This window comes from Argiope bruennichi, chromosome 1 (genome assembly GCF_947563725.1).
Source record: "Argiope bruennichi chromosome 1, qqArgBrue1.1, whole genome shotgun sequence".
NCBI classification, from domain to species: Eukaryota; Metazoa; Arthropoda; class Arachnida; order Araneae; family Araneidae; genus Argiope; species Argiope bruennichi.
Genome location: NC_079151.1, coordinates 51,048,093 through 51,064,188, shown reverse-complemented (window position 1 = coordinate 51,064,188; position 16,096 = coordinate 51,048,093). Strand labels below are relative to the sequence as shown.

Genomic DNA, 16,096 nt, shown 5'->3' with positions numbered 1-16,096 from the left:
GTTGCTCAATATTGCCTCTTTTCTTTGCGAATGGGACAACTTAAATAGAAATTGATGCATTACGAAAGAATGGCCGTCAAAGAAAACTTTAAATCTTGGAATCAAATGCAATGAAAGGAAAATTCTGGTTAATCCCAAAACAAGTGTTTGCTTACACAGCTTCATATAAAATTAGACCTTAAAAATAATTTATCCAGTAGTTGAAGAAAAATATTTAAAACCTCTTTATGACCAATTTCCTGTGAGAAACGAAACAAAAATAAAGGGAAATGTATATATTAGATAGGATATTAGGAAATCAATGTAAAATGAATAATATTAGAATCTAAAAACAAATGCAAGAAAATTAAACCAAACAAAATTGCATAGTACTTCAGTGTTGCTAAAATTTAAGTTAACGACATTTCATGGAAAGGCAAGGATATGATAATGACTCTAAAATAAAAGACCCTTCAAATAAATCTATAACCCTCCAAATAAATCTATAACCCTCCAAATAAGGGCGAACAGATAATAAATTTTTCCAATATAGATCAAGAAATTTATGAATTTATTCATATAAAAGATGTGAGGTTTTCTTAATTTTAAATAAAATCTTAACGTTAAAATCTGGAAGTGTCATTCGACCGTCGTTAAGAGTTGCTATCTTTCATCCTTTAAAAAACAATTTTAAGATGTTTATGATACTTTAACGGTTATTTGTGAATCCTATGATCTTCACAATAAGCTAAATTTAGAACCATTGTTTTTATTTCACATTTAATAAAATATAATTTATTTGTGATTCAGTCATATAATATGAGGCCTAAATTGTGAAAATATTGTCTACAAAGAGTATAACATCAAATTTCTAATACTTCCGAATTCTTCTCGTAAAATTTATAAAATAACAAAGAAATGGGAAGAAGAATAAACATTTATTTATTTTATAAACGATGTGATATCTCTAGCAGAAAATTTAAGATGCCCTGGCTAAATTTAAACCGGAGCACAATGTAGAATTATGGATATCATCGAAGTGGTGTACAATAAATTTAATACAGTAAGCTGAATAATGGGAAATGACGCCCTGTTCCGCGAAAAACAGGAATCATAGATACACAACCACAAAGCACAGCATTACTAGGAATTAGAAACATACATTACATAAAATGCATAAATGCATTATATGCGATAACATTCTAGAAAGAGAATCTATTGAATTGCTTCAGTCCCTTACATTTATACCTATCGCCAACAGAGCATGACATTTACTGGAAGGATCTCTAGATCTATGTTCATTAATAGAGTTAGAAACAAATTTCTTGCATTTTTCAGTATTTGTATTTTTTTCATCGAATTCGTCAATGCCGCTATCACTTTGCAAATTAAATTTGCACTGTAAAATAATATGAAAATTAAAGGCGTAATTTTGAGGTAAGCCTTTGGGATTATTTTAGAAAATTTTTTAAAACTTTGTTCAAAATGCCTCATTTTTTTAAAAATTTAAATTTCAATTAAAACGAAAAAGTATTTTTGCAGATTTAAATGATAAACTTAACAGAATAATTTCAGCAGATTAGCTTTTAATTTAATATACGATTATGAAATTGTAATCTATTCTTTGGTGTAAAATGATACACACCTGAGTAAAATGACCAATATGTTCACTTCTCGTCTGATAATTATTGAACCATTTGGTCTTGTAAATCAGTACCTCATCGTAAAATGTTTTTAATATATCTGACCAATTAGGTTTGTATATCTCCTTTTTTTCCTTTCTTGAACATTTTTTGCTAGAACATGATGAGCCGTGTCTGGCAATGTTTTGTCCAACCCTGAAGCTATCTGAAAAACAGTAAAAATAAACAAATATTTCAAATGTCACATAATTCTTCTTCATATACTGTTATTAAGAATATCCGAACTTTTTTGAATAAATGCATTTTTTCGAATTTCTTTAGAAAGTCTATACGAATTGTTTTCTACTACGTAAAAAATGCAATTAAACACACATTTTACCTTGAAAATTCCATCACGGTGGTAAATCAAGAAAAGACGAAGTTAAAAAATATGGTATTTTTGCTTCTTCCATGTCACAGAAGGCAGATGAAGGCATTTGAAATTCCCAACAATGATTTTATTTGCTATGTTGAACACTTATAAGTATTTTCCTAAAAATAACACGCATATTCACAAAAATAAAAATAAACAAGGAATCGCACTTTTTGCAATATTAAGAACCCATTCAGACGGTCTGGAAAAGCACGAACAACAGAAAAGATTTTTTTAAAAATGAAATCTGCGATCTCAAATTTCAAGTTATTATGTGAGAACATTATTACTTTTAAGTCATTATTTGTCTTAATTAATTTAAGTCATTAACCAGTTTAAACCGGATTGAAACAATTACGAGACTATCAGATTACGCATGTATAGATATTTTGAAAAACGATGGGGTTTTTTCATCTCAAAATCGGTCGAGCTCCAAAACTTTGTTTTCCAGCTGGAAAAATTGAAAATGAAAGTTGGACATTCGCACCAAGTTGTAACTTTAGGTGGCGATAATAACCCTAAAAGCGAAAAATTGATGCCTCAAAAGCGATAGATCGCCAATTTATTGCCTACGCATTTTGAGGCTTCAAAAACCTCGAACCAAAACAACATCATGTTCTCACATGATAAAATTTAAAGTTCCAAATTTTGCTGTAAATTCTTTGCTTAAAAAATGCAGTTTATAATTAAATTATAAGAAACTTTTAATTAAATCCAAAAATGTTTGCCTCATTTTGATATTATAGCTATTTTAAGGTATATTGAAATCTCCTTAAAAAACTTACTGCGTCTATATTGTTAGTAAATCATTTGCCATGATTTCAGTTTCTTTTATTCATTTCACTATTAAAGAAATATTTATAACGTTGCAGATATTTGATAATGTGAAGCCTATTTTAACCTTCAATCAGATTTTACTTTTTATTGTAATACTTATATTTTATTGTCAGGATTGTAATATAAAGACATAAATGTTATGATTTTTAATTAAAAAATTCGATTACTGAATTCAGTTCACGTGGCATGTTTATAGCCCAAAAATAAAATGGCAAAACAAGCAAAGTGAATTAAAAAAAATTAATAACACAGAGCTATTTCCTGCTATTAGCTATCAAACTGTTCCAGGAATTCTTTAATGAATAAATGCTCCATCAGAACCATTAATAGAATTAGCACTGCTCAGGCATTCAACGATTTCCACATCACTGAAACACGGTACACACAAAACTGGCAATTTCCAAGACAACGTATATTTAGTTTTCTTTCTCAGAATGAATATTACTTTGTGGTCACTCTTTTTTCATTATAAATCAATTAATTTTTTATTCCAATTTTTTTTAATTAGCAGTTATTTCATCAATAAATTAACACCAAAAGAATTAGTCTATTTATTCAATGTTTCTTCGAATTAAATGCCATTTAATTCATTCATCAGAAAATTAAATGCTATTTAATTTTCGGATGGATCTAATAATTTCGTTAATGTTTACATACCAACAGTGCGACATCCATCTCTACAATCGTGTTTGTATTCACAATTATTTGTCCATTTCTGTGCAATAGCTGCAAGCTCTTTGTCCCATACCTATAAAAATATAGGGAACTTTTTATAGCTTTTTTTCTTTAAAGGTAAAGAATAAAAATTAGGTAAAGAATAAAAATGGAGTACCTCAAAATATAGCATTTCTTTATTACTGAAAACTAAAACCATCCAAAACAAGATACGTCATACTAGGATGTTCTATACATTTCTTTCTTTTTTTAATATGCAATTAGTGTATGATATTTGTTATTTTAAACATTAAGCCATTACAGCAAAATATCTTTTTACATCGCTTATGGAGTGGAACCATTTAATATGGCGACACTTTTCTAATGCCATGAGCAATTAATAATCGAATGGAGAAAGATCTGGGTATTACGGCGAGTACGGTAAAATGTGACAATTAAATTGTAAAAAAAATTTTTAAAAGCCAATGTAACATGTGACTTTGAATCGTCTTCAAGAAAAAACGATGCTTCTTCATTCACAAATTCTAGCTGTTTTTCTGCTATAGTTGCTTTCATGTTATCAAAATGATTGGAATAATTGGCAAAATTGATGCTTCAAGGACTTTCTTCTAGTAAGAAGTCCAGCCTTCACGACTATTGATGGTTTATTGTCCTTAGGCAAAGTGTGTTTCGATGCACATTTTAACACAAAATTTAAATCTCGTCTCCAGTAACAAGTTTTTTTAGAAAGCTACTCCTTCATTTTTCTAGAGAAGTAAATCAGATACGGTGATGAGGTTCGTATGGTTGCCTATTTGGTGTACAGCCCACACTTCATATCGACTGACGCATCCCGATCGAGGCTAATTGTCCTGAGAATGTAGTGGCATGCACTATCTCGCGCACACTATACAGTGGACCCATCGTTTATTGGGCTCAGTGGTAGACGATGCTGTTGGGTCTAAATCTCCATCAATATCACACAGATAAAAAAGAAAAGAAAGAGAGCAAATCCTCTTCAATAGGCAAATTGTACCAAATTTATTATAAAAATTCTAAATCCCTTTTTGTTGATAAAAGAATGACAGTAGGTGAAATTCTTCACGCACTTTCCCCATTTATAGTAAAGAAAGTTATGTCAAGTATTGCTGAAGAATTATTTCCATGTGAAAATCACGTTTCAAGGATCAGCTTGAAAACATCAGTTTTCACAAGAAAGAACAATAATTGCTGAAACTGAAACCATTAGCTTTCCTATCTAAAAGTGGAAATGCCCTTTATGAACATTTACTTTGTCCAAAATAGTTACAACCAGTGAAGAATTATTTAAACTTCTACGGGAGAAAATATCTGGGAAATTGAGCTTTAAAGTGAAAAATATGTCAGTCCCGTTATTGTTCGATGAGACAGATAAACTCCTTGACAAGAAACATCAGATTCTCACATTTAAATTTCTTAAAATACCAGAAGCAGCAGATATAAAATTGATTTTGCAACCTTTAATTCCCTGCCATTTATGAATGTTTTAAGTTCCAGCGTTTTGACTAATTAAAAGCTAATTGCTACGCCATCCTTTCTTATACTCATATACCCATTGTACTGTAGCTAGTGAAGAAAGCACTCACTATACATATTACTGCGAATTTGTAATATTGCTTTCCTGCTCAATTTCAAGGTAATTTTATATATAACTAATATTTTTATTATAATTATATTATAAGGAAGGTAATTTTATAAATAACTCCAACGAATGTAGAATGAACTCCAGGTCGATAATCTGGGTATTGACGACAAACTTGGCTATTTGATGATAAATTTAACGACTTTGGCAACAAAAAGAAATCAATGATCCAAAATATTCGAGAATTTTTGCATACACATTCGACTATCCTTGTCACGGGAGATATAAGAAGCACAGTTGAGTTAGCAATCAATAGTTGAGTTCAACTCAAGCGAGTATTGGGGCGAATTCTCTCTTAGAAATATTGATCTTCAGCAAATTTTCGCTGAAATCTTGTGCTCTTACAGTTACTTAAAATCGATTTGCTGCTTGTATTCTGTTGTTTATTTCAAGTGCTGTCCTTGTATAACTTCGGCTTGACTTCATTACTATGTATTCGTGTAGTATAAAGAGTCTTTATCCGTTATTTGTACATTGAATTTTTCCTTCGCTGAAAGAATTTCTTTCCAAAACAATAAAAAAAAGCGGATTTTTTTTATTACCTACCGTATACCTACTATGTTTGGAAATCCACCTTTTCAGATATCTCGTTTTGAGGAGAATAACGACAATATCTTATAAAATGACTTGTTGCCAATAACATTCCTTACAGATGTTGACAACTATCCTTTTCCACACTAATGGACTTCTATTTCCTAGAATTACCCCAGAATAAGGACAATATTTGAGAATATCAAAGAAGATCCTGCATCTCATGAATACTGTGGACTTTGTTTGCATAGCACTTCAAAAAATATTCTTGAAGCCGAATTGCGGGCTGTGATTTTAGATGTTCACACAGGAACCTTAGTAACGAACTGTATATTCTTAGTAGCGATGCATATCTACCACCAGCTATTGTCTAGCGATTATCTTTCAAAATGAACATAATATCTTTATTGATCAAATACCAGTGTCTGTCATATTGCTGATTTCAGTGGTCAAAAGGATAAATTCAATAAATTAATAATTTAATTAAAAATTGACATTTTTGTTATAGATTCAGTACGATGATAAATCTTACCATTTGAATCATATCAGCTGCTTTAGGAAGGGCGCCGCCAACAGCTCTGTTTTCTTTTCCTCTCGCAATAATATCTCTGTAAGTGTTGTGAATTTTTAGAATAAGCTTTCTTTCTTTTCTACGAACTCCAGAGCGTTTAATATTACATTTTTTATTTGGTTGAAGACAGAAAGTGTGATTTGCATGGAATCTTTCGTACACGGCAGGGCATTGCTTGGAATGTGAACACTTGGCCCAATCAAACAAAATGAGAAAAAAAGTCAGTCTCATTAGAACAAGCATCTGCAAAAATAGAAATTAAGAAAAATATTTATAATCATCTTGTTTTGAAAATATTCTTACAGAAATAACAACTGCTAGTGTAAATTTTATTTCATTCCAATATACATGCAATGACACAAAGAAAAAAAATTACTTTTAAAAGGAGTAATTACAGTCGATTAGCCTAAGATCGCGTTTATAATCATCAAAATCAAAATTATTGGTAACTATAAATATATTAAATTAGGAAAAAGACTAACAATGTGAAGAAAGCTCTCCGGCAGCTAATGTTTGCATATATTGATAAGAGGTTATATCTTATCAATATATGCGCTTGTAATCACCATATTTCACCAATTATTTTTCCGAAAGAAATTATTTGATGTTTTACCAACGAAACATTATATTTTTGATCTAAAACTTTCATTCGATTTCAATTGTTCTTTTAAAAAATTTAAGCGAACCTATTGGCATCACTAAGTTGACAATCTAATAAATGTCTATAATATATCTAATAATGGGATATTAAAACTTTAAAAGCGTTTAAATGAGAAAGGTCATGAAAATATTGTTACGAATTTGCAATATTGTTTCCCTGCGCAGTTAATTTGATGGTTAAAAAATAATTTTATAAATAGCTCTAATGGATGTTGAATGGATATCGGGTCAATGAACCTTTCTGTCTTGGTGACTATTTGGCGACTTGAAAAAGATGTAGGCAATAAAAATGACGGGGCCAGAATATTCAAGAATCTTAACGATGACTCTCGCAAACGTAGTACCCGAATTCCTACATTTGTTCTAGAACGTTCGATGCCTTGTTATGGGAGCTATAAAAACAAAGTTGTACAAACCAGACGAGGAGGAGTTGAATTGAGTTCAAGCCAATCTCTCTTTAGAGCATTGATCTCCAACGAGTTCATCCTAAATGCTTTATGCTGTTGCAATTGTTTATTACTGATTTACTATCTTCGTATTAAAATTTACTGAAAATACTACTTTCCTACTGAAAATTCAGGCTTTCATATAGGATAAAACGTTTTTCTCTGTTATTGAAACTTTTGATTTGCTTCGCTGTACAACTCACGAAAAAATTTTGAATTCTCCGTAACAACATTTTAAAAAAAATAGAGATTGCGTAATTTCATTTTTATATTTTTGGGATCTTCTCCATCTCTATTAATAAAGAAAGGGAATGCATCTCACCGTGTCTGTCTCTGTGAAAAAAATCCTTAGAGGCCATTATACCTCTGTGAAAAAATCCACGCCCATTTATAATTTATTTCAACATTGAAACTTAAAAAAATTCATTGATTGTTGCTTATTGATTATAATTCCTTAATGATACTTATATATTGGTCGTTATTAAAAAATTTTTGAACGATACTGCATGTTGTGCTTCAATAATTATCTTATCAAATTAATTTAGAATAAGTCTGAAAACACGGTCATTATAAAAGCCATTACTATTAAGAAAAATATAGTTAAAATGTTAATATTTAAAACTATATTATTAAACATAGAGACTAACAAGCCGAAAAGTGCCCTATATGTGATTGGTTAGAAGTTCCAGAAAATAATTTAATTAGGATTATTAATTAATAATTTAATTTAATTTTGAGTCGGTTAAAGTATTAATACATCAAAAACATCCACAGAAAATTTCACAAAATTTCCTTGAAAATTTGAGGAAAGATTTTATAAGAATAATTAAGATATTTTTTTTGAAGCATTTTATACGAAAAAAAGGATTTCTATTAAATCTCAAGAATTCAATGCCAAAAACAAAAATGGAGCTGCCTCTCTATTTGCTCATTACAAGCTAAACTGTTTGATTCAACTAAACGAATTTGACACAAATTACTTTGGAGTATGGAAATGTGAACCCCAGTGCAATTTTTTTAGAAACATCAAGAAGAAATAGAATCAATGAAAAATGAAGTGAAATTTCGAAGGATTTTAATGAAAATTTCTTAAAATGTTATCACACAAAAGGAATTTTATGCTATTTTAAAATTTAAAAAAATTAGCCTTTTCTATGATATATTCAGTTGATGTCCATTGCCTTCACCCCAGACTTTAACAAATTTTTAAAAAATATTTCTAAATATTATTTTAACTTACATTTCAGTTTTGAAAGCTTTAATAATATCTGTTTCATTATTTATCAAGCTATTAAATCGTTTTCTTTTCTGCTTAAAAATATCATCGTATAACAGGCAATTTTTTTTAATCAAGAATTTTGTTTTATTCCCAGTAATTAAAGGATAATAATGGTTTTGTAGTTTTAAAATGTTAATTTCTTTTTCTTTTAATATTTGATTTTAAACATAAAATAATTCTATTTCGAGATTAGATTTATCATGTATTATTTATTAGTAATATGTGAACTATTCAGGAGATTTTTAAAACTTCTAAACTTATATTGTTTGCCAACGGATTCTAAAACACTCCGCGTATTTGCGCATACGTTAGAATGGGTTTAATTCGTCAAAATAGGGGTGAGAGGAAATATGAAAGGAGGAGATGTTTACATTTAACAATAAATTAAACACAGATTATTTGCAGACTAAATTAAAGTAAAATAATAAGGTCAGAAACGTCATGATACTGACATAACATGAAAAAAAAATGAATGAAAAAAGTATCTAGTAGGGTGGGAATCAAGGTCAAAAAATGAAGAAGAATTCCGGAAATGTATTCATCCTTCCGGGTCTCACCCCTTAGTCAGATAGAATCGTCGAAAAGTGAAACGAACAGTAGATATTTTTAATTATACATTTCATAAGCAAAAGTCATTTCTTCTTGTTTCAAGAGTTAAAGAATCTACAGCTGTAAATATATGATATTCTTTTATGTGATGTAACCAAATGTATAATAAATTGAAAAATTATAATAACAGCATTATATTCGTAAAAACCTCATTTTCTAGTTTATTTCTATTTTGAACTTCGATGAGTTTATATAACTGTATAAAAGTTGCTATATTGATTATTAATTGCTAATACTGTACATAATAAAACGATATATTAAATAAATATTACCTTTTTAGCTATAAAAGAATTCTCAGACTGGATCAATTTATACGATCAATCCGAAATTTCAAGGAAGAATTCATTTTCAGACGCAGATCTAATGTTTAATGCGAAAGATATCCAAAAATTGCGAATCTTTCTGTCTTCGATATTCTACAATTCGAACTGACTGCGAAATAAATTCAATTCGGTTTCAAGAAGATTAAAAATATCTAATTATTCATCATTTTATACGTGCCGCCTTTCATTAAATTAAAACTTTTTTGTTTTTATTTAATTTTTTTGTTGCTTATAATTTCCGCGCTTGGCACTTTTATTTTTAGCAATTTTTTTCTGACTCAGTTTAATTCATAGAATTTCTAAGCTATCTATTAGCTTTTTCGAAACAATAATTATATTTTTACCGAATAATATATTCAGGAAATAAACATTTGCTTTAATGAGATCATTTATATTAAATTTGATCCCATGTCGGCTTTTCTCTCTAGCACTCTAATTACAGACCCTAGAAAATCCAATTTTATCAAATATTAATATCAGAATTCGTCTATGTTACACAATATACTGCCTCTTTTTATTAATTGAATTAGCATTGTTTGAAGAAGAGAGTTTTCTATTTCTCCTACAAAATACAGAATTTTAGTTCAAGTGAAAGAGAAGTCAAATATTGTATTAATAAAAGAATTCTTTATTATTATATTCTTTATTCCATCTAGACAGACAAAAAGGCCGAAAAAAATCACTGTCAAACAAGAAAGGAAAAACTATTTTTAGAAGAAAATAATATAAAGGGTATTAAAAATAGTTTTTTTTATCTGTTGGGTATACTTTATCAAAAATAGTAATATACCTAATGAACAATAAAAATGTGTGTATCTTTATAAAAATGTGGGCAAATAAATTTTGGGGATGTAATTAGTAACAATATAAAAATAAATTTTATATTGTTATTACTTTTTTGATAATAACTAATTTCAGAAAATAAGCATAGACTTGAAAACAAAAGTATATTATATTTTACGTTAGGTTTTTTTTATAATCAAAAAAGCTTATTTAGGTAAAGGGAAGTATACATATCCTTTTGATACTCATACTATAGAGAAATGATAAAACCTGGAGTAAAAAATGGAGGAAAATAGTGGACTTTGTATCTTATATGAATGACAAAAGTGATAACATTTAATTATTATTAGAGTATTATTTGGCGAAATTAAAAAAATGTCTGACAAATACTATCAGTACTGCAACAATTTAAAAAAATTCACTATTCTTCTAACTAAAATTTCACTATTTTTGAAGATATATGCGACTAGGTTCACTGCATGGGTCTATGCAGAAAAACAGATATTTTTCACTGAGTTTACGAAATTTGACAAATACAAATTTACTTCCAAAATTGACTCTTGTAGGAATAATTAAGCTTCTTCGAATATCGAGGGGATGAAGTTTTTGTGGTTTTACTCTGAAGGAAACTGAATTTAAATAATCTAAAACTCATCATAAAAATTGAAGGACCTGTCAAGGATTATTATGTACGAAGATAATGAAAATGAAAAATATGTTAAACTGTTATTTTAAAAATATCAACTTTATTAGATCACGAAGTTTAAACCGTCGGCTGTTCAATTTTGCTAAGCGAATCGGAAGATAAGTTTAGTTTAGTTATATTAACGTCCCGTTTTAAAGTAGCATTAGAACTACATTGGGTCGGGCCTCGCAATTTTGAACCACGGTCAGATGACAAAGGCGACACATGAAGCATAATAACATGTAAATAGAAAAATAAAAGCATTCCAATAGAACTTTACCTGATGTAAAAGCACGAATTTTTAGTTGAGCGAAAAAAATTTAGTCATATAAAAATAAGCAGGAAGATTAGGAACCATTTGTTTCGTCGTTGAAATAAATATTTCAGCCTTGAAACAAACTGAAGTGAATTTTTGTCTTTGTTTTCATGCTTTTAAAATGTATTCTCTAAAAGTGTTAAAAAATAAGACGTATATTTTAAAGTTTTAACTATTAAAGGTTTGTAATAAGGTAAAGTTTACAAACTATTTTTCTGATCTCTTCCTGTAATTAAAGATGTTTTATCATTCATATTTTCATTCATTTATTAAATACCGATTCATTAATCTCTTTCTATCTTCAAAATTGTTGGTAACTAATTGCGCAGATTTAATTCTTAAATAGATTTTGCAATTTGCTGCAGTAATTAAAAATAAGCTACTTTTAATTACTTCTATCATGAAATAGTTCGTATTAATTTCGAAATTTATTAATTTAATTAGTTTGATATCACTTTTATTGATATTGATTAATATATAATCTATCTTGGAAATTCTATTTTTGATATTTTCTAAACATTATTTTTAAAAAAAAAATTTTGAGGAGTTTTCTAAAACATTTAAGATTTTCGATTTGGATGACACGTGAATCGATTTATAATTAAATTTTCAAGTTAGAAAATTACCATTAATCCAGTTTTAACTCATATAAAGGAAGGATTTTCAATGCTTATTAAATGGATGTGGACCTGTATCTGTTTTAAATACAACAGAACATATGAAAATTCAATTTTTATCTTATCTAATTGATTTACACAGAACATTCATGTGAGATTTGCATCTTTTTTTTAAAGCAACCTGAGAGCTGTCGTAGAATGGGCTTATTAGCTGCAAATCGTTGTAGTCGCTTAACAATGCAATGGTATAGTAACAAAGGTAAAATAAAGATATCGATGTTCCAGACGGTAGTCTTAAATGGATTTTAAGTTACATTTTATTGCCAAATATTATGAGGGACGAAAGTCTATTCCCATATCCCGAGTGTAACAATGACTAAAATGGAAGAGGAGAAAGAGGTGAAAATGGGTACCGCTTATTTTTACAACGCCACTACAACGTTGATACTTGAATTAGCAACTTGCACTCCAATCATGCATATCAGACCAAAAATAAAACTTGCAAATTTCAAAACTGATTTATCTTGCAGCCAGTATACATAAGCGGTGATGTTCTGGCAATGATATTTTCCGATCCTAAAACTATGATTTAGCAATCAAGCTACTTCAGTCGCAATATTTAAAGTGTATAAGAAAATAATTAAGAATTAAAAACTGTGAAGTTGAGAAATGATATTCATCGTAAAGACCTGTTTGATTGCATTTTCTGGAGTTTCATGATGACTTTTATTAGTAGCTCTTATTGATATTACAGGCAACAATTTTTATTTATTTAGCAACTCCTATTTAAAAAAAACTTGTAAGTTGATTAGTTGTTGAAGGAGATTTTGTCATTCATTCCGCATATCTTGAAACTAACTCTTTATCTTCTGAGAACTACCGTAAGAGTATTTAACACTGACTGCAGTGTAAGAGCACTGGGTGCATTTATATCTAGTTTTTAAATAACCATAAATAATGTAACAGATAGTAAATATTTGTTTTCAGCAAATATGATCAGGATTTGAAAAACAGAATCATTATAGAGCTAAGAACCTGAAATTCACCTGCCTCTCGTTAGTCGTGATTTTCTTTTAATAAGTATTAATATAAATGCTAAAAAAATCATCAGCAGTGCATTCAAAATTAATGTATATTATATTTTAAACTCAAGATCCCTCAGGAGAAAAGTATTAATCAGTGAAAATTGGCATATTTTCTATGATGTACTGCATATGTTTATCTGTTTCGCATAATATGATATATCCGACTCGGGAATAAAATTATAGAATTTTTTAATCTCAAATCTGTAATTATGTCAAAGCAGTTTTTGATTTAAAAGACAAAAATATACCAAAATTAGAATAATTTTAAACCGGAAACCGGATTGAGAATAATTATAAATCAAATACTATGTCATCTAATTAGAAAGTTCAATAAAATCATAGTTCAAGAGGTTTTCGAGTGTAAATAGTTCTCGGTTTATTTGCAGATTCCTTTATAAATCGGAACAGCTTGATATTTAGAAATAATAGTAGTTTTATCCTTTAAAGTTAAGCACTGTAATACTGTAAAGAATTACTAAGATCTTAATACTGTAGAGAATTAAAGTTATTAACATTTAAAAGTCAGGTAAAAAGACACATAGTAATTTGATCTTTATAAAATCAACTCTTCGCTCCCCTTACAATTTAATGAAATCCAAATGATTATTTAGGAATAAATATTATATTTTTGAATAATAAACTTTATCATGATTATACATATTGTGTTTGTTCTTTTAGGGATAAGAGCTAAATATAGGATGGACCAGATTCCGAATTCTTTATTGGAAACATCTAGCTTCAACCAAAGTGAACTGATTATTAGCTTCAACCAAAGTGAACTGATTGATAGGTCGTACCAAAGTGAACTGATTGATTTATCAGAAGTTGGCCAGTACCATAAACTTTTGGGGGATATTGTGAAGAAATTCGAATCAAAAGATTCAAAACCAAAATCCTGCTCCACACCAGACACGACTAGAAAATCAACATCGTTTTCTTCTACCAATACTACTCCAATTCGCAAAATTTCTCAGACTAGCACGCAACATAATAGTGGAATTTTAGATAGAAATGAAGCTAATAATCAAAGGTATCTCAAAGTCCACCGATGTATTATTATGTTCTTTTCATATTAATTAGAATATTTCTTTTCTAATGCTTATATATATATAGCAGTAATATCATAAATATGAATGTGCTGTTGTACCTTCTGAATCTAAATAAACATCTTATGTGAGTATTATGCATTTTTACTCACATTTGTAAGTAATAATCTTCAAATTCGAAACTTTGAGAAATATTCTGATCACCAAAAAAAATGAACTGCATAAATTAAGTTTGTGGTCTTTTTCTAATTAGTAGTAAATCAGGATCTAATTTGGATAAAATCTGCCAACAAAAAGAAGATCGAGGAGGAAATGAACACTTAATTTGATTCCTTACATCATACGTAATCGATTCAGTAAACCTTTGCTGAATATTTTGATTACTTAAAGATGGAATGTGTTGGATGGATAAATTTGGCTATTGTATACTGCAATACAATAGCCATATTATTATTATTAATATTCCATTAACGCTGTAAATTGTATTTAATAATATTATATTAATATTTAAATTGCATTAATTTGTATTTAATAATATTATATTAACATTTAAATTGCATTAATTTGTATTTAATAATATTACATTAATATTTAAATTGCATTAATTTGTATTTAATAATATTACATTAATATTTAAATTGTATTTAATTTGTATTTAATAATATTATATTAATACTGTAAATTGTATTTAATTTGTATTTAATAATATTATATTAATACTGTAAATTGTATTTAATTTGTATTTAATAATATTATATTAATACTGTAAATTGTATTTAATTTGTATTTAATATTATATTAATACTGTAAATTGTATTTAATTTGTATTTAATATTATATTAATACTGTAAATTGTATTTAATTTGTATTTAATAATATTATTTTTATACTGTAAATTGTATTTAATAATATTATATTGATACTGTAAATTGCATTAATTTGTATTTAATAATATTATATTAATACTGTAAATTGTATTTAATTTGGATGAAATCTATCAATGAGATGAAATTGAAAGAATCATATACCTTCTTCTAGTTCCTTAAATCTTAATTCAACTTCAGTAAACAACCTGTATAAGCCAAAGCCAGCAAAAAATAAATGAATAAAAAATGGACTTAGACATTACGCTTGTGTTGCGGATTAATACCAATTTCTAATCCTTCAGAATGAGATAAAGTAAATAATAATAATCAAACGCATTAATAAATAAAAAATAATAAGTAATTCAAAATAATAACAAGTAATAATAAGTAATTCAAAATAATAACAAGTAATAATAAGTAATGCAGAATAAATCTTTAAAAAAATTTCTAAATTGTTTCTATTAAGGTTAAAGATCGTCTTTTATAGTTCTAATATTTAACATTTTAACAAATAAATACTATCAAAATAACTTATTCGTTTTACTACATTTAAAATTACACAAAGACAATATTCTTTTGATGCAACATAGAAAAAAGTAGATCCTAAATAACGAAATGTGAAAAAGGCTTCAAAAATTATATTCGTCTAGGATAATGGTATTGTCCATTTATAAAAATGCAATATATCATTTTTATGCCAGCATTGTAAAATGATTTTTGATGCAATTACTTATTTTTTTTTTGCTTATTTATTTTATAGTTCTTCTGGTGTTGTAATACAGAATACCAACGAAGAAATTGCAGAATGCATAAATTTTGTATGTGTATTGATTTTTGGACTCATTGGATTCGGTGTGTTCCTCGTGTTGTTGGAATTTGTACCGAAATCTAATGTGACTGCTGCCTTGTCCGTTATTGGTGCGTGCTTGCTTTTGGTGCTCATATTTAGTTTCATGAGTACATTGACAAGAAACAGGACGCCTCTGAATAGAAGATGAAAACTTCTGAGAGAAGAAAAAATTTTATGTGTTTTTAAAAGACTTTTGTATATATATTTATTACTTTTATGCTTG

General features: G+C 28.1%; 2 protein-coding genes across 3 annotated transcripts in view; one reads left to right on the top strand and one right to left on the bottom strand.

Moving 5' to 3' along the window:
• LOC129974301 (CRISP/Allergen/PR-1-like) overlaps positions 1 to 9,723 on the bottom strand; it is a 23,452-nt gene extending 13,729 nt beyond the window's left edge. Inside the window, exons 1-4 of the mRNA XM_056087545.1 lie at positions 9,575 to 9,723; positions 6,270 to 6,551; positions 3,529 to 3,619; positions 1,625 to 1,827 (exon numbers count right to left, since the gene is read on the bottom strand). Coding sequence (XP_055943520.1) covers positions 1,625 to 1,827; positions 3,529 to 3,619; positions 6,270 to 6,551 — 576 coding nt within the window. The 5' untranslated portion in view covers positions 9,575 to 9,723. The remainder of the gene's footprint in view (positions 1 to 1,624; positions 1,828 to 3,528; positions 3,620 to 6,269; positions 6,552 to 9,574) is intronic.
• LOC129974318 (uncharacterized) overlaps positions 1 to 16,096 on the top strand; it is a 25,431-nt gene extending 9,335 nt beyond the window's left edge. Inside the window, exons 1-3 of one of the 2 annotated variants that reach the window (XM_056087547.1) lie at positions 11,471 to 11,602; positions 13,790 to 14,141; positions 15,784 to 16,096. In XM_056087547.1, coding sequence (XP_055943522.1) covers positions 13,810 to 14,141; positions 15,784 to 16,021 — 570 coding nt within the window. In that variant the 5' untranslated portion in view covers positions 11,471 to 11,602; positions 13,790 to 13,809 and the 3' untranslated portion in view covers positions 16,022 to 16,096. Of the gene's footprint in view, positions 1 to 11,470; positions 11,603 to 13,789; positions 14,142 to 15,783 lie in introns of those variants that run through there. The other variant, XM_056087546.1, reaches the window with a different exon arrangement.